Source organism: Scyliorhinus torazame, chromosome 4, assembly GCF_047496885.1.
Source record: "Scyliorhinus torazame isolate Kashiwa2021f chromosome 4, sScyTor2.1, whole genome shotgun sequence".
In the NCBI taxonomy this organism is placed as follows: Eukaryota; Metazoa; Chordata; class Chondrichthyes; order Carcharhiniformes; family Scyliorhinidae; genus Scyliorhinus; species Scyliorhinus torazame.
The window spans coordinates 256,818,053-256,843,319 of NC_092710.1; the positions used below are offsets into that span (position 1 = coordinate 256,818,053).

Consider the following 25,267-nt stretch of genomic DNA (forward strand, 5'->3'; position numbering starts at 1 on the left):
TAAAAACCAGGTTCCTGCTTTCAGAAATCATCAGGGACATGTAAATTGTGAAGAGGGAGCCAAGGATAGTACCCAAGGTACCAGATGTGACCATGCACACATACAAGGAAAATCTATTTGTGGTGTTGTTAAAGTGGAACCAGGGTAGAACAATGCCACAAAGCTGGATGGCATAAGTCTGATGAGAGATTAGAAGGTCAGAAGCTGGGATGCTGCGGTGGAAAGGAAGCAAATTGAAAGCTGCACAATTGAACAATAGCAAGGGGAGGAATGAAAATAGAGCGGAGACTAGGGGGAAAGAAAAGACGGGTGACTGAAAGATGAATAGACACGTGCGCGTTTAAAGTGACAGAGTCAGCAGGGCAGTAACCGGCTTTAGACAGGAGATAAAAGATCATGAACCTCTTGGATGCCTGAGATCAGACTGGAAGGAGAAGACAAGCTGCTGTGAAGAACGGACATGCTTGTATAATGGACTGAAACTCTGCACTGAGTTATGGAAAGTGAAGATCAAGGGAAGTGGATTCGCAGAGAGTGTCATAGAAGGGAAATTGTGGTATTCCTTATATCCCTTTCAGTGTTGGACTTCCATAAAACCTCAAGCTTTTAAAACTAAATCTTGGTGTCGACATTTTAAAAATTCTGATTCAAAGCAGAACTTCATTCACTTCTGCTCACAGGGCGGCATGATAGCACAGTGGGTAGCACTGTTGCTTCACAGCGCCAGGGTCCCAGGTTAGATTCCCGGCTTGGGTCACTGTCTGTGCGGAGTCTGCACGTTCTCCCAGTGTCTGCGTGGGTTTCCTCCGGATGCTCCAGTTTCCTCCCACCAGTCCGGAAAGACGTGCTGTCAGATCATTTGGACATTCGGAATTCTCCCTCAATGTAACAGGTGCTGGAGTGCAGCGACTAGGGGATTTTCACAGTAACTTCATTGCGTGTTAATGTAAGCCTACTTGTGACAATAATAAAGATTATTATTACTCAATTGTTACAATGTCCTTCGCAAGTGTGCCTTCACTTAAAGCGACTTACTTAAAATAGACAAACCTGTGACCTAAACCAGCAAGTACTTTTGCCCTCAAAGTACAAACACAGCTGATAACATTGTATAATTGATTTTTGTACAAAAACTACACTTTGTTTTGCTCATGATTTACCTTGGGTTCCAAAATAACATCTTTATCAATAATCGATTAAACACCCAGTCGGATTTCCTTTAGAAGCAGTTGCAGTAAATTTACTCCTTTTATACTTGGGCAAACAAATTGTTTATAAGTGGTCACTTTCTGGAACATGACTCATGGTTTAAACACCTGGTTGTTCCTACTCCAAGTCTTAGTTGAAACATGCAATGAACTCCCTTAATAGGAGAGCTCAATTAAACAGGGAATATGTCACTGGGGAACACGAGGAGCTGTGTTTCGAAACACCTGCAAACAGCATCTTCTTTTGAACGGAGAAGAATGGAAAATTCTAAAATCTCAAGTCCTTCCTACATTACATGGCCACAGTCCTGCTACAACCATTGGAATTTCCTTGGTGGATTGCAGCTGGTCACGGTTGAAGTGTAGAATCGATCCTCAAGTTTCATTTCATTCGCTCAAATTAAAAGAAGATCTTTTTTCCTCGCCATTTTCTCAAGAGATGGCCATTTGGGAGAAGCCCATGGAGGTGTACCAGTTTCGAAGCAGCAGATTCAAAGGGCTGAATGGACTTTCGGCTTTCTTCCGTTGCTTGTCCGCCAGATTGTGAGCAGAAGGGGCAATGTTCAAATCAAATCAGATGCAGTTTAAACATAAATATGCAAATACTATAATTTAATAATTCTGAAAACCACACAGTGCATGATCTCTGAATAGATGTACAGACGATTACAGCACAGAAGCAGGCCATTGAACTCATTGGGAGTGCACCAGCTCTCTGCGAGAGAATCCAAATTTAATTTCACTCCAAGACACAATGTTCTACTCTGGACAGGCCACCATTTGGACATGAGATTTACAAGAAACAAATCAGAGAACACTCAAAAACCCAAATTAATCATATTTTTACTTAATTTGATAGGAACACCAGTTATCAGTGCAATATATCCATTAGTCACAAATACGGTACTAGTTATACATGCGTTCGGCCAGCGAGCAGCCAGCACCTGTCAATGGTACTCTGCAGCAATTTAGCAAATCGCCTGGATATAACACTGAATCAATGGCTTTCATGCTTTTCTTTCCAAGGTGGGCAGGATGTTTCATTGACAGTTGCTGCTATCCTAACAAAACCCAACTTATGCTGTAAATGTTCAATCAGATGTCTAATCTTTTGTTCAAACTACGATCTTAATCGTCCACCTTGACGTTGTACAGCTGGATTTTTTGCATCCTTCTCTGCTTCAGTTATTTACGATGTGGAGATGCCGGCGTTGGACTGGGGTGAGCACAGTACGAAGTCTTACAACACCAGGTTAAAGTCCAACAGGTTTGTTTCGATGTCACTAGCTTTCAGAGCGCTGCTCCTTCCTCAGGTGAATGAAGAGAGATGTTCCAGAAACACATATATAGACAGATTTAAAGATGCCAAACAATGCTTGGAATGCGACCATTAGCAGGTGATTAAACCTTTACAGATCCAGAGATGAGGTAACCCCAGGTTAAAGAGGTGTGAATTGTGTCAAGCCAGGACAGTAGGCGAAATCCTACCAACTGTCCTGGCTTGACACAATTCACACCTCTTTAACCTGGGGTTACCCCATCTCTGGATCTGTAAAGATTTAATCACCTGCTAATGGTCGCATTCCAAGCATTGTTTGGCATCTTTGAATTTGTCTATATATATGTTTCTGGAACATCTCTCTTCATTCACCTGAGGAAGGAGCAGCGCTCCGAAAGCTAGTGACATCGAAACAAACCTGTTGGACTTTAACCTGGTGTTGTAAGACTTCGTACTGTGCTCAGTTATTTACCTACTTGCTCGTTAAAAAAAGCACGTAGAGATCTGTTCCTCATTCATTCATAGCGGAAAAGCATTGCAGCTTCCAAAAACCCTCTGCATGAATAAAATTTATCTGACCCTTCCTAAATTGATGATCCCCTTGTCAGTAAGCACTATTAAAATACTTATTTTGGGAGTAAAACTGCTCTTTTGACTCCATTGTGGGAGTGGGAAAATCAGCTGAGATATCAATGTACTGGAAAGGCGGACAATGTTTAGCCTGTGGTCCCTAGGTATTAACATACATAATTGTTCCCCCAATTTTTCTGATAATCACCGCATTAATGCTCAGGTTGGAAGGATTGCTATTAGCAGGATAAGCCCGATTTCCTTTCCTGGGTTTTTGAATTAATAATTGTGTAATGTGGACAATGCTTATTTGTGTGGAGACTGAACAAGCCACACAGAAGGACTGCACAGAAGTTGAAGAACATTAAAGACAAGCAGGAGTACATGAAAGCAGCAAATTATTAGCCAGGATTGGGTGGGTTGTCAAAAGCAACAGTGTATATCCGAGAATCTAAACGCTAAAAGCCAAGCAGAATGGTAACTCGTCATCAGTGGCTAGATTTAAATAACGTCACTTCATAGCAGACAGAGTTCATATTTGTGATGAGAACTAAAGCAATTGTGATAATGCCTCTTCTGTGCCAGTCATATTCAAATGACCAGTTTGATGCAGTGAACACAATCACCCTCTTGGTTTGAAAAGGCAATCACAAAGCAAGAATGGAGGATGAAAGCCATGCTGCCCATATATTCAGGAATATGTACAGCCCTCATTCCTTAACAATGCAAACAACTATCTCTTAAATGGTTTTGTCTTTGCTTCCAATTATCCTCACCATCCCACACGTGCACCAACAATTTCCAGAGTTTGTCTTGCATCATCTTGTCCTGCAATTTAACTTTAAGCAGTGCTCCAGATTTACCATTTCAATATCACTTACCGTCATATCTATCTGTTTGAGATCCTCCCAGAATCATTTCAGTTGAAGACTTAACAGTTGAAGTCCTTGCAATCTTTCCTCATTCCTAATCCTCCTAGTTCCATCTCTACACTGCCTACAGAATTTTGTCTGAATCACCAAAATGTGTGCAGTATTTAAGTTACGGTGTGACCAGGGTACTGTATAGCTTTAGCATCTACTCCACTAACACCATTAAATCCTGAATATAGCTCAGCATCCTACTCTCCTCATTGAGGGTAACTATATACTTCAAGTGCTGAATCTGGATCTCTTTTCATGTATGTGTACTTTTCCTTCTGTTACCTTACATCAGTGATCTTCAAATTTGGGGGCGCGACCTGCGAGTGGGTTGTGGAGCCATCCGTACTCCGTACTCCTGATTGCGCAATTTTGCACGCAACAGCCGGCTTTTAACTGTGCCGGCTGCGAGCAGTCTTTTTCCATATAAAAAAATGCGGCCGCATTGCGCGTACAAGCCCGCTCATCGGAGTGCATGCACAAAACTCTACGCATGAGCACCGATGAGCGGGCAAGCACGCGCAGTGCGGCTGCATTTTTAAAATATGATACAAAGGCCGCTCGCAGCCGGCATAGTTAAAAGCCGGCTGCTGCTCGCTCTGCCCGGTTCGGAAGCGCTTGGTTCTTCTGAACGAAGCTACGGCCAAGATTCCTCCCTGGCGACTAGCACCATTGGACCCACCCGCAGAGATCCAGCACCATGGCCTCCATCTCGGAACTCGCCTGTATCTACAGCGCGTTCATCCTGCACGACGATGAAGTCACTGTCACCGAAGACAAACTCAATGCCCTGATTAAAACAGCTGGTGTGACCATTGAGCCTTTCTGGCTAGTCGGTTTGCCAAGGCATTGGCCAATATTGACATCAATAGTCTGATCTGCAACATTGGTGCTGGTAGCAAAAAATAAACAAAAATTGAATATAAAAGCCGGCTGCTGCGGCTGAAGAGCGTGAATTTGCGTAATCAGAGATGCAGAAGATTTAAAAAAATATTCCATGCAATCTTCCTGCCTGAGGGAGGCAGAGAGCAGGTCATGGCCCCCCAACGTCGCCTTCATGTGCTTTGGGCACGATTGACATTCCTCCATTTTGTCAGCAGCAAACAAGGCAAGAGAAAATGGTGGGCCGCGAAGGTCGGCCGGCGTGGGCCGCGAAGGTCGGCCGGCGTGGGCCGCGAAGGTCGGCCGGCGTGGGCCGCGAAGGTCGGCCGGCGTGGGCCGCGAAGGTCGGCCAGTTGGTAAAAATGGGTCCCCAGAAAAATGTTTGAAAAACACTTCCTTACATTTACAAGATTCTGAGGAGGAAAAAAATAAGCCTTTGCCCAATGGAAACTATAAAGAGACACAAATCTACCAGCAAAGTCACACTTTATCCTGGTTAAGAGAAATAAATGGGTGATCGTATATTTCATTCAAATTGATTCAGATTTTCCTCCTAAATTACCTGATGTCTAAACTATGCACTATTGTTTCACCCACTGACAGGTTTTATAGGTCCTTGGCTGCCTCATCCGATTTGATCACCGTCAGGTTAGCTGATTTCAAACATTTCCATTGGATTTTTGAATCCAAGTCCTCAATGCGAATTCAAAACTGTTTGAGTGTCTTAGCATCAATGTCTAAAGAAAAACAACTTATATTTATATAGCACCTTTAACACAAAAGTAAACATCTCAAGGCATTTCCCAGGAGTGTATAAAACAAAGCAAAGCACCGAGCCAGATAAGGAGATAAGAGGGCAGATGACTAATAGTTTGCATGAGCAGAGAAACAGGTTTCAAGAAGTGTCTTAAAGGTGGAAAGTGCAGTAGAGAGCTGAAGAAGTGTAGGGAGGCAATTCTTGAGCTTAGGGTTTAGGCAATGGAAGGTGCGGCCAACAATATGGAGAATTTAAAAATTGGGGATGCTCAACAGGCCAGGAGTAGAGGAGCACAAATATCTTGGGAACGTGTGGGAACATAAGAAATAGGAATAGGTGAAGACCATACAGCCTGTTGAACATATTACACCATTCAATATCATCATGTGCGATCAAGTTTCAACTCTACTTTCCCACCATAGCCCATATTCCTTGATTCCGCGAGAACAAAAATCTGCCCACCTCGGCCTTAAATATATTCAGTGATGGCCCTTTGGGGTAGAGATTTCCAAAGATTCAAAACCCTTTGAATAAAGAAATTTCTCCGAATCTCACTCCCAAGTGATCAGATGCTTATCCTGAAACGGTGCCCCTTGTTCCATATTGCCCAGCCAGGAACACTTCTCAGTATGTACGCTGTAAAGTCCCTTCAGCATTTGAATGTTTCAATCAGATCACCTCCTATTCTTCTCAACTCCAGAGAATCTAGACCCGATTTAATCAGCCTAACACAGGACACCCTCATCCCAAAGACCAATCTAGTGAACCCTCTCTATACTGCCTCCATTGCTAGTATATCTAGAGACCAGAAACGCACTCAGTATTCCAGATGTGCACATCTGGAATACTGTGCGCGTTGCTGGTCTCTAGATATACTAGCAATGGAGGCAGTATAGTGAAGGTTCGCTGCCCCAGAGGGCCATTAATTGTAGCAAAGATTTACAATTCCTTGAATTCCAATCCCATTGCAAAAAGGCCAACATGGGGCTGGAGGATATGACAGAGAGAGGGAGGGGCAAGGCTCTGGACGGGTTCGAAAAGGTGAGAATTATTAGAAATCAGGACATTGCTTGACCAGGAAACAAACTCGGTTAGAAAGCACAGGGACAACAGGTTAATGGGACATGGAGCAAATTAAGATATGCATAGAGTTTTTGATGACCTCGAATCTATAGAGAGAAGAATGCGGGCGACCTGCCAGGAATGCGATGTATCACTATATTCAGTATTTCTGTCCACCCTTGCATCACTCTCCTAATTAATACCCAACACTAACTTTTATTCGGCTAATTTCATACTTATTTCCTGATCTTACTGTTAGTACCCAGCACTTTACTTCTATGGAGCAATCTAATTAAGGATGTCATGAAACATGACCAGTATATATTAGCACTGTGTATAAATGCATCATGGAATTATTTCTATATAAATATTTATACTCCGATACCCTTATTGTTCACACTCCATGTTCACACTCCAGACTACTGGAAATCCCTCTCTAACAGCACCATGGGTGTACCTACACCACGTGGACTGAAGCAGCAAGAAGGCAGCTCATCACCACCTTCTCAAGGCTAACTAGGGATGGGCAACAAATGCTGGCCCTGTGGGAGCCCACATCCCATGAACAAATTAAAAGAAAAAGGCGAAAGGCAAAATCTATCATGTCAGAGTGCCGTTTGGGTTGCAAAATAAAACATTATTTTAGAACATAAATTCACATCAACATCAAGAATCTGATTACAAGCCTTAGCCTGATACAGTTCAAGGTAGTCCACCGGGCACACATTACGGTGGCCCGGATGAGCAAGTTTTTCGGAGTAGAGGACAGGTGTGCGAGGTGCGCGGGAAGTCCATTGAATCATGCTCACATGTTTTGGGCATGCCCGAAGCTTAAAGGGTTTTGGCAGGGTTTTGCTAAGGCAATGTCCACGGTACTTAAAACACGGGTGGTGCAGAGTCTATTGTTTTATTGGTGGGCGTGTGAAGAATGTGATGGGGATGGAAATGTTTACTGTACCATGTTTATGTTGTTGTTATTGTTATTATGAAAATTACAAATACCCTAATAAAAATATATATTTTTTAAAAATTGGATTACCATTTCATTGATACTGGCACCAAACTCGGAGGTTTGCTTAAATACTTTTGCAGCACCCTCAATTTTCTTTCTGCCTTGCTCACCTGAAGGCACTGATTTCATGGACAGTATGTTACTTTGTTAAGGGGCATTATTCGCAGCACTCCAGCTGATGCAGAATGCGTTGCCAGGCTACTGATCCACGAAGGACATAACACCCGAGGCCGATCCTGGTCTCACTCAAAGTCTGCATGGTTGTACTTCCAGAGAGATCACTGTGTAGGCATCAGAGTTGCAAACCCTATCCCACCCTAAGTTGTCCTAAGATTAGATGACTTGTAATGCCAACTCAGTGAAAACTACAGATTAAAAACTGGAATCTTCCTGATCACAAAACAGTTTACTTTTGAGTCAATTGGGAAGTCAGCCCCAGACCTTTCAAAAGAACAAAGGCAACAAAATGCTAGGTTCCATCTAAAAATTGGACCAGATAGATGGTGTACCAGTGTCTGTCTCAAACAGTATATTTTCTTTAACAGTGAGAGGCTAAGAGCTTGGTGGAGTAGGGACTAAAGTGTCCATCTGCACAAATCACGAAAGATTAGTGCACTGATAGAAGAACAATCAGAAAAAAACATGCAATTTTCATCTTTAGTTCAAGGAAGTGCAACTCAAGTGGGCAAGTGATACTTCAGTTTTACAAAGACTTGGCCAGATGCCATTCTGGAGTACTTGTGTTCAGTTTTGGCCACTACACCTGATGAAACATATTAACTTAGGAAACATTATCGTAAATTCACCAGAATGATACCTGTAAAGGGCTAGATTAGGACAGGCTTGTATTTTACTCCCTTCAGTTTAGAAGGTTCAGGGGACCATGGTAGCAGTAAGCCATTCTGCCTGCCCTTATTCTGAGAATGTGACCCCTGGTTCGAAACCCATCAGCCAGAGGTCTTTGAAATTATACACATGATAATTAGGAGGACTGGGCTATAAAACCCCTTAGAGGCATTTAACAAGATCATAGTTGATCTGATTGTGACTTGAATTTGGATTTGTTTATTGTCACGTGTACCGAGGTACAGTGAAAAGTATTTTTCTACGAGCAGCTCAACAGATCATTAAGTACATGGGAAGAAAAGGGAAGAAAAGAAAATACATAATAGGGCAACACAACATATACAATGTAAGTACATAAGCACTGGCATCGGATGAAGCATACAGGGTGTTGGGTTAATGAGGTCAGTCCATAAGAGGGTCATTTAGGAGTCTGGTAACAGTGGGGAAGAAGCTGTTTTTTGAGTCTGTTCGTGCGTGTGCTCAGACTTCTGTATCTCCTGCCCAATGGAAGAAGTTGGAAGAGTGAGTAAGCCAGGTGGGAGGGGTCTTTGATTATACTGCCCGCTTTCCCCAGGCAGCGGGAGGTGTAGATGGCGTCAATGGATGGGAGGCAGGTTCGTGTGATGGACTGGGCGGTGTTCACGACTCTCTGAAGTTTCTTGCGGTCCTGGGTGGAGCAGTTGCCATACCAGGCTGTGATGCAGCCAGACAGGATGCTTTCTCTGGTGCATCTGTAAAAGTTGGTAAGGGTTAATGTGGACATGCCGAATTTCCTTAGTTTCCTGAGGAAGTATAGGTGCTGGTGTGCTTTCTTGGCGGTAGCGTCGATGTGGGTGGAACAGGACAGATTTTTGGAGATGTGTACTCCTGGGAATTTGAAACTGCTAACCATCTCCACCTGCTGACAGGGGTGTGTACAGTACTTTGCTTCCTGAAGTCAATGACCAGCTCTTTAGTTTTGCTGGCATTGAGGGAGAGATTTTTGTCGCTACATCACTCCACTAGGTTCTCTATCTCCCTCCTGTAGTCTGACTCGTCGTTATTTGCGATCCGGCCCACTATGGTCGTATCGTCAGCAAACTTGTAGATGGAGTTGGAACCAAATTTTGCCATGCAGTCGTGTGTGTACAGGGAGTAGAGTAGGGTGCTAAGTACGCAGCCTTGTGGGGGCCCCATATTGAGGACTGTTGTGGAGGAGGTGTTGTTGTTCATTCTTACTGATTGTGGTCTGTTGGTCAGAAAATCGAGGATCCAGTTGCAGAGTGGGGAGCCAAGTCCTAGGTTTTGGAGCTTGATATGAGCTTGGCTGGGATTATGGTGTTGAAGGCGGAGCTGTAGTCAATAAATAGGAGTCTGAAGTAGGAGCCCTTGTTGTAGAGATGCTCTAGGGATGAGTGTAGGGCCAGGGAAATGGCGTCTGCTGTGGACCGGTTGCGTTGGTATGCGAATTGCAGTGGATCAAGGTGTTCTGGGAGGATGGAGGGGATGCCATACTTAATTTCACTTTCCGCATGCCCTCTACAACACTTGACTCCCTTGAATATATTCTTAGATTTTTGATTTACAAGGCTGAGTTACAATAATCTAGCTATCAATGCTCTCTGCAAAAGAGAATTCTAGGGATTAATGACACTCAGAAGAAAATTCTCCTTTTCTTCGTCTTAAATGGGAGACTCCTCATTTTGATCATGTGCCCCCAAGTTCCAAATTCCTCTTAAGCATCTACCCTGACAAGCTTGCTCAGAATCTTATATTTTCAATCAGATCGCCTCATTCATCTAAACTCAATGAGGACAAGCCCAATCTGCTCAACCTTTCCTCTTAAGACAATCTCTTCACCAAAGGAATTAACCTCGGTGAACTTTCACCCTCCTTAAATAAGGTGACTGAAACTGTACGCATTACTCCAAACATTGTCTCACCAATGTCCTGTACAGTTGCAATAAAAGCCAACATTCCATTTGCCTCTCTAATTACTTGCTGTACCTGCATGTTAACTTTTTATAATTCATGTACAAGGACAGCCAGATGCCTCTGCACTTGCAGCATACTGCAACGTCATCCCATTTAAATATTTTGTTTTATATTCTTCCTGCCAAATTGGATAACCTCACATTTTCCCACATGATACTCCATCGGTCAAATTTCTGCCTACTCATTTATCCCACCAATACCCGTGACAAATTGCATCCTCCTCACAACTTGCTTTTCCACCATCAGCAAGTTTAGCCACACTACATTCTGTCCCTTCCTCCAAGTCATATAGACCCAGCGCTGATCCCTGTGTTACTCCTCTCGTTAGTTTGCCAACTTGAAAATGATCCACTCATCCCAACTCTTAATGTTCAGCAGATCCTTTGCCCATGCTCATGTATCAGTCCTAACACCATGAGCTGTTATCTTGTGTAGCAACCTTTTGTGGTTCCTTACAGAAAGCCTTCTGGTAATTGAAAAACACTGCACCTACTGGCACCCGTTTATCCACTGTGCATGCTACATCCTCAAAAGAATTCGAATAAATCAAAATTAATTTTCCTTTAATTAAAAATCATGTTGACTTTGCTTGACGGAGGATTATGACTTTCTAATTGTTCCATGATTTTCCAAGCCTCATTACATGGCCAATCACAAGGAAGACAGTCATCAGTGTCTCAGGTGGTGGCAGAAGTGGTTAAGTCCCACTCCAGGACATGTGGACTACAATTTAGGTTAATATTCCAGTGCATGACTGAGGGTGCGTGGCATTGCCAGAGGAGCCACCTTTCAATTGAAACATTAAACTGAGGCCCTCTCAAATGAATGTAGAAGATTCCATGGAAACATTCAAAGACGAGCAGGAAAGTTATCCTCAAAATGTCCTGACCAATATTTATCTCTCAATCAACATCACAAATTGCATTTCCTACACGAGTACATAAAGTGACAATACTTTGAAAGTACTTCATTGACTGGAAAGCGCTTGGAGACATCTGATAGTTGCAAAAAGGTGCTACATAAATGCAAGTCTTCCTTTTTCGGGAAGAACGTGTGCTACTGACTCAGCCAAGCTGCTGCTTGCTGCACAGGCCAAATCCATTATTTACAGCTCCGATCATATCCTCAATTCACTTGTCACTAGTTTCACTCTCATCCCTGACCACAGTGCAAGCAAAGCAGACACTATGACCTTGGAATAAAAACAGCAAATGCTGGAAATACTTCAGGTCAGGCAGCATTTCCAGAGAAAGAATCAAGAGTCAATGTTTCGGATCATCCTTGAAACATTAATTCTGTTTCTCTCTCCGCCGATGCTGCTTGACCTGCTGAGTATTTCCAGCATTTTCTGTTTTAGTTTCAGATTTCCAGCATCTGCAGTATTCTACTCTTCCGACTGTGACCTTGGAACCATGTTGGGCCCAAAGCTCAACTTCAACTCTGGACAGGTTCTACTCTGGAACATCACCTACTTCCACCCTACTGTTCTTGAAACCATTATCCAGGATTTGGTGAAACTGACTCAATTTTTCCAATTTCTTCTTCCTGGTCTCAACTCCTTTAGAAACTCTAAATATATTCAAAACTCAAATGCCCACCCTTTGTTCTGGATTAATATCTAATCTATTACTCCCATGATACTGGCCCCTAATCCAATGAATTGAAAAACCCCTGTTGTCTCCTTCAATTCTACGATGGCCTTGTCCCACCCTGTCTCTGCAACTGCACAGAAAATCTGGTATTTTCCACTTTGCATCTTGTCGTCTCCAACACTCCCACACCACCACTACCCCAAAACTGCCACAGTAAAATTGCCTCCCCAAATCATTACTGTTCCTTGGAATCTACCTTTCCGAATGCGATTTCACAGATTCCAACTCCTGCACCCCGACTCCTTATGATTTATTTTTCTTTCTGCCATATAAAGACTATTATAGAAATTAAAGATAATGCTGATTAAGTACACAACTATCAGGTGCCACTGGTATACTAAAGCCAATCAATCAATCCAACTTTAACCCCCCCCCCCCCCTCCAGTTTCCAACTCGGAGCCATGGCAGGCCTCCATCAGTACATTGCTTTCCAGACAGTGACACCAAACAGAAATGCAGCAGATTCAAGTCAGACGTGGTCTAAAAACAACATTCAAAAGTGGTAAGCCTTTCCTCCTAATCTCCACCGTGAACGAGTTAATAAACCTCAGCTGAGACTCTAGTTTCCCTGCTCATCAGAGCAATTCTAACTTCAGATCAAGTCAGGATTCAGTTGACCAGGAACTGGCGAAGTAGCCTCCCCCTACTTCGCCTTTCCTCATTCACACAGACTGCAATGACTACTTACTTTTCACAGGTTGAGGATTGGACTGCTTTCTTCTGGGCATTTTTCACTTCAGCTTAAAGTTGGCCCTGAAACGCAACGAGTTAAAAAGCGACATCCAGACGTATCCAATATTTATGGAGAAAAAAAAAGTTGAGCTTAAATCTCATTTACTTCCTGTTTTAAACTAACAGCCATTAACGAAAGACCAGCCCCTGGGAGAGTGAATCCAGGAAGGAAACCCAGCACTTCCTCTCTCTCGCTCCTCTCCCTTTCCCTCTCCAATGATCTCATCGCGCACACACGCCACCGGCGATGACGGCACCGCGCACGATCGGCGCAGACTCTCTGACGTCCTCCGCAGGCAGCAATACCTTCTGGGTATTGCCGTCTTCCGGTCCCGCTGTCAGCCACAATGGTCGGCGCCATCAGCCGGCGCCGCCGGACCGTTGGGGGGAACATATCGAGTCGTTGGTGCAACGCACGCGCTATAACAAAAACTCTGACATTTTCGCCTCAGCGGCAAAGTCGCGTTCTCGCCGCCGCTCCAACGACTGCAATGACCATAATGCATTGCGATCTGCCGTCCCGCGCGCCGGCGAGTCTAATTATCAATTTTCAAATCATACGACGAATACAAAAAAAACCACATAATTAATGACCAAACTCCCCGTCGATAATAAAAGTTGGGATTGTTTTTGTTAAAACACCTCGACCTCGGGTTGCCCCCTGCCCCCGACCAAGGGAATCTTTGGAGGGGACGCAATGTTTACACAGAGCGTGATGACGCACATGGGTGCGCAGGTTCTGATGACGTCTGGTGGGAGGTGGATCAGCTGTTGCAGAATGTGAGCTGCTGGATCCTGGGGGGAAGACGAGCAGAACAAGCAGCTGGGGGGTGAGTACAGTTACTGAACACAACAGGCCTGCCTGTAACTGCAGCTTGGTCTGCATTATTGCAGCCTCTCTAATAAATCATTAGCCTTCGTGAAGGATAGCCGACGATTAGAACCAGCAGGTTTCCACGCTAAATGGGCAGGTTTCCATGCTACATTTTATGGGTGCACTTTCGACCCTTTGATAATTTGGGGGAAATGTCTCCGAATTGTGTTGAAGTGAAGCCCTAAATCGAGCCTCATCTACGTTTCGTCGTCTATTTTTATTGTGGCATTACGGATATAACCTTTGATTTGGTGCCCTGACGAGGAGTGGTCTGGCAAGGATATATTTTTTAAGCAGTTGGGTACTGCCATTGACTTGATCTGGTTTGTCCCACTACTGGCTGTAGTCAAAGGGGTTCTGTACTTTCATAAAATGCTGCAAAGGAGATTCCCTTTGAGTTAAAATATTCAATTCGGTCTTACTTCTGTTGGATATTGGACTGATTTCTGCGATTGGGATTTAGGTTTGTGAAGTAGTGAATATCAGTGGGTAGTTGTATTGCCTGGATGTTGGAATATATTTTGTATCAGTAAATTGTTCATAATAATGTTTTACCCTCAGCAAGTAAATTATTGGCAATCTTCAATAGTCTTGCTGCATTCTGAGTAGATGCCAAAGGTCCAAACAGGCTTTTGATTTTCTTTTGGTGTCTGTCGTATATCATCTTCCACTTTTGCAAAGTAAACTCTTCTCTGTCCTAGTTTATTTGAAGTAAAACCTTTCAGTAAAGAAACCCCAAAGGATTGATATAACAAAATAGTTATGAAATAAAATCTCATTTTTAGAAAACAGCTATTAAAATATAACAACATGAGTGAATGCTAAAGGGCAGCAGCTGCTTTGTACTTTAAGCACTTCCTAATGTGTTTCCAAGTGCATTCTGATTATTTCAAGATTTTGATCATCCATGCTGTTGAATGCAGTGTGTGAAGAAGAGTCACAAGGAAACAAATATCTGGGGATCGTGAAATTTGATGACTAAGTCACAGAAGACCTCTTCTTGCAGAATTCTATTCTAATTCTTCTCATTCTATTGTTCTTTGTGCAGATAGTTGGAAGTTCACAGTCGTATCATTTCGTTCACTGGGTGGTGTATAATATTGTACAGTAAATATTAGAACCAGGCAAAGCCTTATTCAAGGATTTATTTTTTGACTTGATGTCCATATATCATTAAAATTCAATTGTTTGGGCATTGTAGACATAGACAATGCTTAATAATGGATGTCGGATGGCAAATAGTGATTTGAGAACATAAAACCTTTCTGTTCAGCAATTCTTAATGACTAACTCTGGTTTCTTCTAGAATTATGTACAAGATGGGCATGTCTTTATCTACAGATGAACTTTGGGAAAAAAAGTACTTGGGAAAAATCACCTTATCTGTCATTGACTTTTTTCCCCCACCTCTGCAGCATTGTATGTTTATGCACCACCAACACCATCATCTGCACAGCTCCTTGTTTGGTTTCTCTGAAGCTTTCCAGTCAGCATTTTTGCCTCCCTCTTCCACTGGTTTCCACCCATCCAAAACACTGCATCTTTTCCTGCACAGTCCCACACTCCCATCACCTCCATGTCTCTGTGCCCAGGTGGCTTTGAAACTCATGGCATTTTGTACACCTGTAGCATCCTTGTCCTGCTTTATGCCTCCACACATGCCTTTGCACTTCTAACCCTGCACCCATCATCCTTATTTTAAAGAATTTCATCAACTTCTCATAGTGGTTATATATGGCTTTTATTCTTTCCATGTATCCTTTTTCCTCTCTTTCTCTTTCACCCCACTCTGAAATAACACTATGGGTCATTTTCTACATTAAAAGCCATTTTGAAATGTAGCTTGTTCAAGGAGCTGTCTTTTATGTTGAAGCATTGTTAAATATTAAGCAGTATATTTTCTTCATGAGCTGCATTTTATATGACCACTTGTAGCAAGAAAAAAACTTTCCTGGTATCTTGTATTATTTTTGAAGTGTGAAAGGCAGTACGTAAATACATTTGGATAGTTAACCGAGTCGGTAGGCATTTGGTCATTGAATATATAGTATGTTGTTATGAATACAATTATATTGTGGGAATAGAGATTCATAACTAGGTTGATATTTTAATAGACATGCTTTTCTGAAAGGATATTTTTAATTGCTGTTACTACCAGTAACAGACCTGTAACCGCTAGTACTTCACCTTGATGTTATAGCCTATAAATATTTCCTTTGAACATAACCTAAGGTTGAAAGGTACTGCAGCCGCCTTCACTTTTCAAGTGGATGTATCCCATCATTGTATTTATTTGCATTTCTATTGACAGCATGGGAAACACAGTGGAAATTTTCTGATCATTAGGAGACTAAGCTTGAGGTTTGGTTCAGTCGGGTTTGTATAAGTTTGTTCTCAAAGGATAAGGGGCAGTTACAGCAGTGTGGTTATAGATGGCATCAATGTTTTGATTTTAAAGTAGTAATTGACACAAAAACGGTTTGATACGGTTATAATTCCACATCTGCGGGGTATTGATCACTTTGGACATACTATTTAAGCTACCTTTTTAATAAAAAAGGATAATATCTGCATTCTGAGATTTCATTTTTTAAATAAATTTAGAATATCCAATTCCTTTTTTTCCCAATTAAGGGGGAATTTAGCGTGGCCAATTCACCTACCAGGCTCATCTTTTGGATTGTAGGGGTGAGACCCACGCCGACACGGGGAGAATGTGCAAACTCCACACGGTCAGTGACCCAGTGCCGGGACCGGATTTGGGACCTCGGCGCCGTGAGGCAGCAATGCTAACCACTGCGCCACCATATCTTGAGATTTCATTAAGGAAAGATGTTTTACATTTTGTTTCATTTCAGATCACGTGGGAGCAAACTAAGGGGACCTCCTTTACTGTGGGATTCTATTTTTATACCTTGAGCATAAGGCAGTACAACTGGTTGAAAATGCAAACCTAGCAGGAACAGTTCTCCAGGCAAACTGAACAATTTGGTAGGGCTCTTAGTTTTCCAACCCAGCTTGGCTCCAAATCTTACTTGAGTTACTTCAACTCTTAGCTGCATGTTGCTCCCAAAGCATGCATCAAGAAAAATATGTCCAAATGCACCCCGTCTCCTTATTACCCCTGTGCTCACTGACCTACTTTAGCCCCCAGTCAAGCGGCATCTTGATATTAAAACTCTCGCCCTTGTTTTCAAATCCCTCTATTTTCTTGCCCCTCCCTATCCCTGCAATCACCTCCAGCCCTAAAACCCACCAAGGTATCTGCACTCCTTTCATTATGGCTTTTTGTGTATCCCTGACCTTTAGTTGCTGAGACATGAAGCTCTGGAATAAACTCCCTACAAATCCTTGCTCTACCATGGTTTCCTCTTTTAAGACACTCATTAAAACCTATCTGTTTGACGAAACGTTTGGCCATCTCCTTATGTGGCTTGGTATCATATTTTCTTTAATGATGCTTGTGTGAAGCACCTTGGGATGTTTCATTATGTTAAAAATGCAATAGAAATATACCTTGTTAGAAGCATGATACAATTACAATTATGTGCTGGTATCATACATTTTATCAATAGACCCTTGAAAGTTTCCTTCAAGATGAAAAAGCATAATGGTGCATTGATGCAAAAATGAATGATACCATGGCTTTCGGTTACAAAGTAAAGGGGGAGCACACGGATCACACTGATTTCTCCCAAGTACAGCAAAGGGTTTCTTAGCCTTTGAGCAAGTGATGGCAAGTGAAGTTCATGTCCTTTCTGGCAGGAAGATTTGGAGAACTGGTTGGCAACCCACAACGTTGCCTGTTTTTATTTTCAAGATGAGTGGCTAAATTAATAATTGTTAATTTAGTCTGGATAATTAGCTTGATTAGAGATTTTCAGCCAACAAATTGTATGGTAGATAAAGAAAAGGAAATACGGGGATTTCAATTAAATTGAGTTTTGAATACATAAATGTTTTAATTCGTCCTTCGCAAAGCAAAAGGTCATTTGTGTTCGAGCTTATTATTTTGCAATGGTATTGAGTTCCAAGAGCACTGCAAAAATTGGGTGTGGACCAGCACTGCTGTTGTGCAACACTTCCCAGCCTGCAGGTGGGCCTGTAGGGAAAATAGATGTTGACTTGGCATGCTAGATTTTCAACTTCTGTTATAGATGCCAAACAATTTTTATTTCCATTGAAATCCAATGGCTGGTCCATAATACCAGTTTTATGACAAAATAGCAGATATCTGGAAGCATCCAGCACCCTGACCTTGTCTGCGTGGAAGAGCGACGAACAATAATAGAGACTTTACTGATGCAGAAAGCAGATTGACAATTTATTAGGTTTAGAATATTGACACGTGGTGTAATCAACTTTTAAAAATGTTTTTCTGAACAATATTTTCTTAAAAACCGCTTTGTGATATTAGAGCCATAGCATTCTTACAGTGTAGAAGGAGGCCATTCAGCCCATCAAGTCTGGACCAGCCCTCTTGAAAGAGCACCCTATCTAGGCCCACTGCCCTATCCTATGCCCGTAACCCCACCGAACCTGCGTATTTTTGGACACTTAAGGGGCAATTAAGCATGGCTAATCTACCTAACCTGCACTTTATTGGACTGTGGGAGGAAACCGGAGCTCCCGGAGGAAACCCACACAGACCTGGGAGAAGGTGAAAACTCCGTACAGACAGTTGCGCAATGCCTGAATCGAACCCGCGTCCCTCGTGCTGTGAGGCAACAGTGCTAAACACTATGCCACATCATTGTGTTTCTCATTTGCAATGTTCAGCATTTTGGAATAGTATTGTGCCACACCTTTTTTGAAAAGGAATCTTTTCAGCAGCCTATAATGATAGACTCACATGTCAGTATGTACTCTTCATTGTTCCAATTCTGACCTTTGTTGTATCTCTATCCAACACTCCCTCTTCCCCACCTTCAAACATCCATCCTGTCACACTGCTCACCCAATAACCAATACTGGATGAGATGAAATGTTCCCAATTAAGTATTGGGAAGACTGAAGACATTGTTTTCAGTCCTTGCCACAAACTCTGTGCCCAGACCATCGGTTCCATTCTTCTCCCCATCTCCACCCTGTTCTCTGTCTCCAATCGTCTGCTGCTGAAAACCTACCTTAGCTCCTGATCCAGCAAAACAACTTTGCTTTCCCTCTTCCCTGTTCAAGTGAAGACAAGCATCCAGCAGAGGGCAGTAGAGTGGAGATGCTGATTGGCTGCTGCGCAGGAAATTTGCATACGCTGTTGTGCTAACCCTAACCTGAAGGTGGTTTGTGGGGGAGCTGTTGTCAAGTGACACTTAAACCCGAAACACTTCTTCAGTGTTTCCCACCCTACCCCCTCCTCTAACCAAAAAAAAAAAACAACCGCTGTAAAGATCAAGAGGAAGGCTCGAGGGCAGGTAGAAGTAGAAAGAAGTTGAACCGTGATGTCACGGCCTGCAGGTAAGGGATTGGCTGATGACTGGTAAGTAGTTTTTATTTTTTTTCCCCTCAGGTGTTATTGTGCAGAGGTTGCTGAGTGAGTGCTTGCTGAGAAGGGGAGTGAATAACAGGTAAGCTTCTTTTTTTTTCTTTTTTTATCTAAAGGGGATTGCAGGGAAGGTAGTGCAATGTTCCTCCTGCAGAATGTTTGAGGTGAGAGACGCCGTCAGTGTCCCTGCTGATTTAATCTATGGGAAGTGCACCCATCTCCAGCTCGTCAGAAACCGCGTCAGGGAGCTGGAGCTGGATGAACTTCGGATCATTCGGGAGGCAGAGGTGGTCATAGATAGAAACTTCAGGGATGTAGTTACTCCGAAGAATAAAGATAGATGGGTGACGGTGAGAGGGGCTGGGAGGAAGCATTCAGTACAGGTCGCTGTACTGTGGTCGTTCCGCTTAGTAACCAGTATACCGCTTTGGATACTGTTGGGGGGGACGACTTACCAGGGGTAAGCCATGGGTTACAGGTCTCTGAAACAGAGTCTGTCCCTGTTGCTCAGAAGGGAAGGGGGGAGAGGAGCAGAGCATTAGTAATTGGAGACTCCATAGTTAGGGGGATAGATAGGAGATTCTGTGGGAACGAGAGAGACTCGCGGTTGGTGAGTTGCCTCCCAGGTGCCAGGGTGCGTGATGTCTCGGATCGTGTATTCGGGATCCTTAAGGGGGAGGGGGAGCAGCCCCAAGTCGTGGTCCACATAGGTACCAATGACATAGGTAGGAAAAGGGATGGGGATGTAAGGCAGGAATTCAGGGAGCTAGGGTGGAAACTTAGATCTAGGACAAACAGAGTTATTATTTCTGTGCCACGTGATAGCGCGATGAGGAATAGGGAGAGAGAAGAGTTGAAAACGTGGCTACAGGGATGGTGCTGGAGGGAGGGTTTCAGATTTCTGGATAATTGGGGCTCATTCTGGGGTCGGTGGGACTTCTACAAACGGGATGGTCCACACCTGGACCGGAGGGGTACCAATATCCTGGGGGGGAAATTTGCGAATGCTCTTAAGGAGGGTTTAAACTAGTTCAGCAGGGGCGTGGGAACCTGAATTGTAGCTCCAGTGTACAGGAGGTTGAGAGTAGTGAGGTCATGAGTAAGGTTTCAAAGTTGCAGGAGTGTACCGGCAGGCAGGAAGGTTGTTTAAAGTGTGTCTTCAACGCCAGAAGCATCCGGAATAAGGTGGGTGAACTTGCGGCATGGGTTGGTACCTGGGACTTCGATGTTGTGGCCATTTCGGAGACATGGATAGAGCAGGGTCAGGAATGGTTGTTGCAGGTTCCGGGGTTTAGATGTTTCAGTAAGCTCAGGGAAGGTGGTAAAAGAGGGGGAGGGGTGGCATTGTTAGTCAAGGACAGTATTACGGTGGCAGAAAGGACGTTTGATGAGGACTCGTCTACTGAGGTAGTATGGGCTGAGGTTAGAAACAGGAAAGGAGAGGTCACCCTGTTAGGGGTTTTCTATAGGCCTCCGAAAAGTTCCAGAGATGGAGAGGAAAGGATTGCAAAGATAATTCTGGATAGGAGCGAAAGCAACAGGGTAGTTGTAATGGGGGACTTTAACTTTCCAAATATTGACTGGAAACGCTATAGTTCGAGTACTTTAGATGGGTCCGTTTTTGTCCAATGTGTGCAGGAGGGTTTCCTGACACAGTATGTAGATAGGCCAACGAGAGGCGAGGCCATATTGGATTTGGTACTGGGTAATGAACCAGGACAGGTGTTAGATTTGGAGGTAGGTGAGCACTTTGTGATAGTGACCACAATTCGATTACGTTTACTTTAGTGATGGAAAGGGATAGGTACATACCGCAGGGCAAGAGTTATATCTGGGGTGAAGGCAATTAACATAGAACATAGAACAATACAGCGCAGTACAGGCCCTTCGGCCCACGATGTTGCACCGAAACAAAAGCCATCTAACCTACACTATGCCATTATCATCCATATGTTTATCCAATAAACTTTTAAATGCCCTCAATGTTGGCGAGTTCACTACTGTAGCAGGTAGGGCATTCCACGGCCTCACTACTCTTTGCGTAAAGAACCTACCTCTGTCCTATATCTATTACCCCTCAGTTTAAAGTTATGTCCCCTCGTGCCAGCCATATCCATCCGCGGGAGAAGGCTCTCACTGTCCACCCTATCCAACCCCCTGATCATTTTGTATGCCTCTATTAAGTCTCCTCTTAACCTTCTTCTCTCCAACGAAAACAACCTCAAGTCCATCAGCCTTTCCTCATAAGATTTTCCCTCCATACCAGGCAACATCCTGGTAAATCTCCTCTGCACCCGCTCCAAAGCCTCCACGTCCTTCCTATAATGCGGTGACCAGAACTGTACGCAATACTCCAAATGTGGACGTACCAGAGTTCTGTACAGCTGCAACATGACCTCCCGACTCTGGAACTCAATCCCTCTACCAATAAAGGCCAACACTCCATAGGCCTTCTTCACAACCCTATCAACCTGGGTGGCAACTTTCAGGGATCTATGTACATGGACACCGAGAGCCCTCTGCTCATCCACACTTCCAAGAATTTTACCATTAGCCAAATATTCAGCATTCCTGTTATTCCTTCCAAAGTGAATCACCTCACACTTCTCTACAATAAACTCCATTTGCCACCTCTCAGCCCAGCTCTGCAGCTTATCGAGATTCCTCTGTAACCTGCTACATCCTTCCACACTATCGACAACACCACCGACTTTAGTATCGTCTGCAAATTTACTCACCCACCCTTCTGCGCCTTCCTCTAGGTCATTGATAAAAATGACAAACAGCAACGGCCCCAGAACAGATCCTTGTGGTACTCCACTTGTGACTGTACTCCATTCTGAACATTTCCCATCAACCACCACCCTCTGTCTTCTTTCAGCTAGCCAATTTCTGATCCACATCTCTAAATCACCCTCAATCCCCAGCCTCCGTATTTTTTGCAATAGCCTACCGTGGGGAACCTTATCAAACGCTTTGCTGAAATCCATATACACCACATCAACTGCTCTACCCTCGTCTACCTGTTCAGTCACCTTCTCAAAGAACTCAATAAGGTTTGTGAGGCATGACCTACCCTTCACAAAGCCATGCTGACTATCCCTGATCATATTATTCCTATCTAGATGATTATAAATCTTGTCTCTTATAATCCCCTCCAAGACTTTACCCACTACAGACGTGAGGCTCACGTGAGGTCTATAGTTGCCGGGGTTGTCTCTGCTCCCCTTTTTGAACAAAGGGACCACATTTGCTGTCCTCCAGTCCTCTGGCACTATTCCTGTAGCCAATGATGACATAAAAATCAAAGCCAAAGGTCCAGCAATCTCTTCCCTGGCCTCCCTGAGAATCCTAGGATAAATCCCATCAGGTCCCGGGGACTTATCTATTTTCAGCCTGTCCAGAATTGCCAACACCTCTTCCCTACGCACCTCAATGCCATCTATTCTATTAGCCTGGGGCTCAGCATTCTCCTCCACAACATTATCTTTTTCCTGAGTGAATACTGACGAAAAATATTCATTTAGTATCTCGCCTATCTCTTCAGACTCCACACACAATTTCCCATCCCTGTCCTTGACTGGTCCTACTCTTTCCCTAGTCATTCGCTTATTCCTGACATACCTATAGAAAGCTTTTGGGTTTTCCTTGATCCTTCCTGCCAAATATTTCTCATGTCCCCTCCTTGCTCGTCTTAGCTCTCTCTTTAGATCCTTCCTCGCTACCTTGTAACTATCCATCACCCCAACCGAAACTTCACACCTCATCTTCACATAGGCCTCCTTCTTCCTCTTAACAAGAGATTCCACTTCCTTGGTAAACCACGGTTCCCTCGCTCGACGCCTTCCTCCCTGTCTGACCGGTACATACTTATCAAGAACACGCAGTAGCTGATCCTTGAACAAGCCCCACTTATCCAGTGTGCCCAACACTTGCAGCCTACTTCTCCACCTTATCCCCCCCAAGTCACGTCTAATGGCATCATAATTGCCCTTCTCCCAGCTATAACTCTTGCCCTGCGGTGTATACTTATCCCTTTCCATCATTAACGTAAACGTCACCGAATTGTGGTCACTGTCCCCAAAGTGCTCTCCTACCTCCAAATCCAACACCTGGCCTGGTTCATTACCCAAAACCAAATCCAACGTGGCCTCGCCTCTTGTTGGCCTGTCAACATATTGTTTCAGGAAACCCTCCTGCACACACTGTACAAAAAACGACCCATCTATTGTACTCAAACTATATCTTTTCCAGTCAATATTTGGAAAGTTAAAGTCTCCCATAATAACTCCCCTGTTACTTTCGCTCTTATCCAGAATCATCTTCACCATCCTTTACTCTACATCCCTAGAACTATTAGGAGGCCTATAAAAAAACTCCCAACAGGGTGACCTCTCCTTTCCTGTTTCTAACTTCAGCCCATACTACCTCGGAAGAAGAGGCCCCATCTCGCATCCTCTCCGCCACCGTAATACTGCTCTTGACTAGCAGCGCCACACCTCCCCCTCTTTTGCCTCCTTCTCTGAGCTTACTAAAACACCTAAACCCCGGAACCTGCAACATCCATTCCTGTCCCTGCTCTATCCATGTCTCCGAAATGGCCACAACATCGAAGTCCCAGGTACCAACCCATGCTGCCAGTTCCCCTACCTTGTTTCGTATACTCCTGGCATTGAAGTAGACACACTTCAAACCACCTACCTGAACACTGGCCCCCTCCTGCGACGTCAAATCTGTGCTCCTGACCTCTATACACTCATTCTCCCTTACCCTAAAACTACAATCCAGGTTCCCATGCCCCTGCTGCATTAGTTTAAACCCCCCCAAAGAGCACTAACAAATCTCCCCCCCCCCCCCCCCCCCAGGATATTTGTGCCCCTCAGGTTCAGATGTAGACCATCCTGTCTGTAGAGGTCCCACCTTCCCCAGAAAGAGCCCCAGTTATCCAGAAATCTGAATCCCTCCCGCCTGCACCATCCCTGTAGCCACGTGTTTAAATGCTCTCTCTCCCTATTCCTCATCTCACTATCACGTGGCACGGGCAACAACCCAGAGATAACAACTTTGTTTGTTCTAGTTCTGAGCTTCCATCCTAGCTCCCTGAAAGCCTGCCTGACATCCTTGTCCCCTTTCCTACCTATGTCGTTAGTGCCAATGTGGACCACGACTTGGGGCTGCTCCCCCTCCCCCTTAAGGACCCGGAAAACACGATCCGAGACATCACGTACCCTTGCACTGGGAGGCAACATACCAAACGTGAGTCTCTCACGCTCCCACAAAATCTCCTATCTGTGCCCCTGACTATCGAGTCCCCAATTACTAATGCTCTGCTCCTCTCCCCCCTTCCCTTCTGAGCAACAGGGACAGACTCCGTGCCAGAGGCCCGTACCCCATGGCTTACCGCTGGTAAGTCCCCCCCCCCCCCCCCACAAGTATCCAAAGCGGTATACTTGTTTCTCAGGGGAACGACCGCAGGGGATCCCTGCACTGACTCTCCACCAGAATTTATTGGTGAGGGTCTTCCCAGACGTCCGCGGGTCGACTTCCTGTTCCCGCCTAAAACACTAATTTAAAAAAAAAAATTCTCAGCTCCTGCTGAAATTGACTAACCAGCCAGCTCCACTCCCGCCAAAATCGACTGGCCTGCCCCTGCAAAGACAAGTGCTTTTAAAGGACAGACTTACCTCCCAGCAACCACTTCCGCACTGCTCCCGCTGAAACTGACTCACCAGCTATTCTCCCGCCGAAATCGACTGGCCTGCCCCTGCAAAGACAAGTGCTTTTAAAGGACAGACTTACCTCCCAGCAACCACTTCCGCACTGCTCCCGCTGAAACTGACTCACCAGCTGTTCTATCGCCGAAATCGACTCAATTATGATGCGATGAGGCAAGACTTAGGATGCATCGCATGGAGAGGAAAACTGCAGGGGATGGGCACAATGGAAATGTGGAGCTTGTGCAAGGAACTGCTACTGCGTGTCCTTGATAAGTATGTACCTGTCAGGCAGGGAGGAAG

At 44.2% G+C, this 25,267-nt stretch overlaps 2 protein-coding genes across 7 annotated transcripts in view; one reads left to right on the forward strand and one right to left on the reverse strand.

Moving 5' to 3' along the window:
- Positions 1–13,112, reverse strand: part of LOC140411488 (uncharacterized) — a 193,586-nt gene extending 180,474 nt beyond the window's left edge. Inside the window, exon 1 of the mRNA XM_072500580.1 lies at positions 12,851–13,112. Coding sequence (XP_072356681.1) covers positions 12,851–12,890 — 40 coding nt within the window. The 5' untranslated portion in view covers positions 12,891–13,112. The remainder of the gene's footprint in view (positions 1–12,850) is intronic.
- A 439-nt stretch (positions 13,113–13,551) lies between these two features.
- The window catches only part of LOC140410888 (E3 ubiquitin-protein ligase RNF19A), a 143,820-nt gene continuing 132,104 nt past the window's right edge, over positions 13,552–25,267 (forward strand). For 2 of the 6 annotated variants that reach the window (XM_072499655.1, XM_072499659.1), the window contains exons 1-2: positions 13,557–13,724; positions 19,275–19,332. The gene's annotated coding sequence lies outside the window, so the exon portion shown is untranslated. Of the gene's footprint in view, positions 13,725–19,274; positions 19,333–25,267 lie in introns of all 6 variants that reach the window. The other 4 variants (XM_072499660.1, XM_072499658.1, XM_072499656.1 and 1 more) reach the window with 4 other exon arrangements.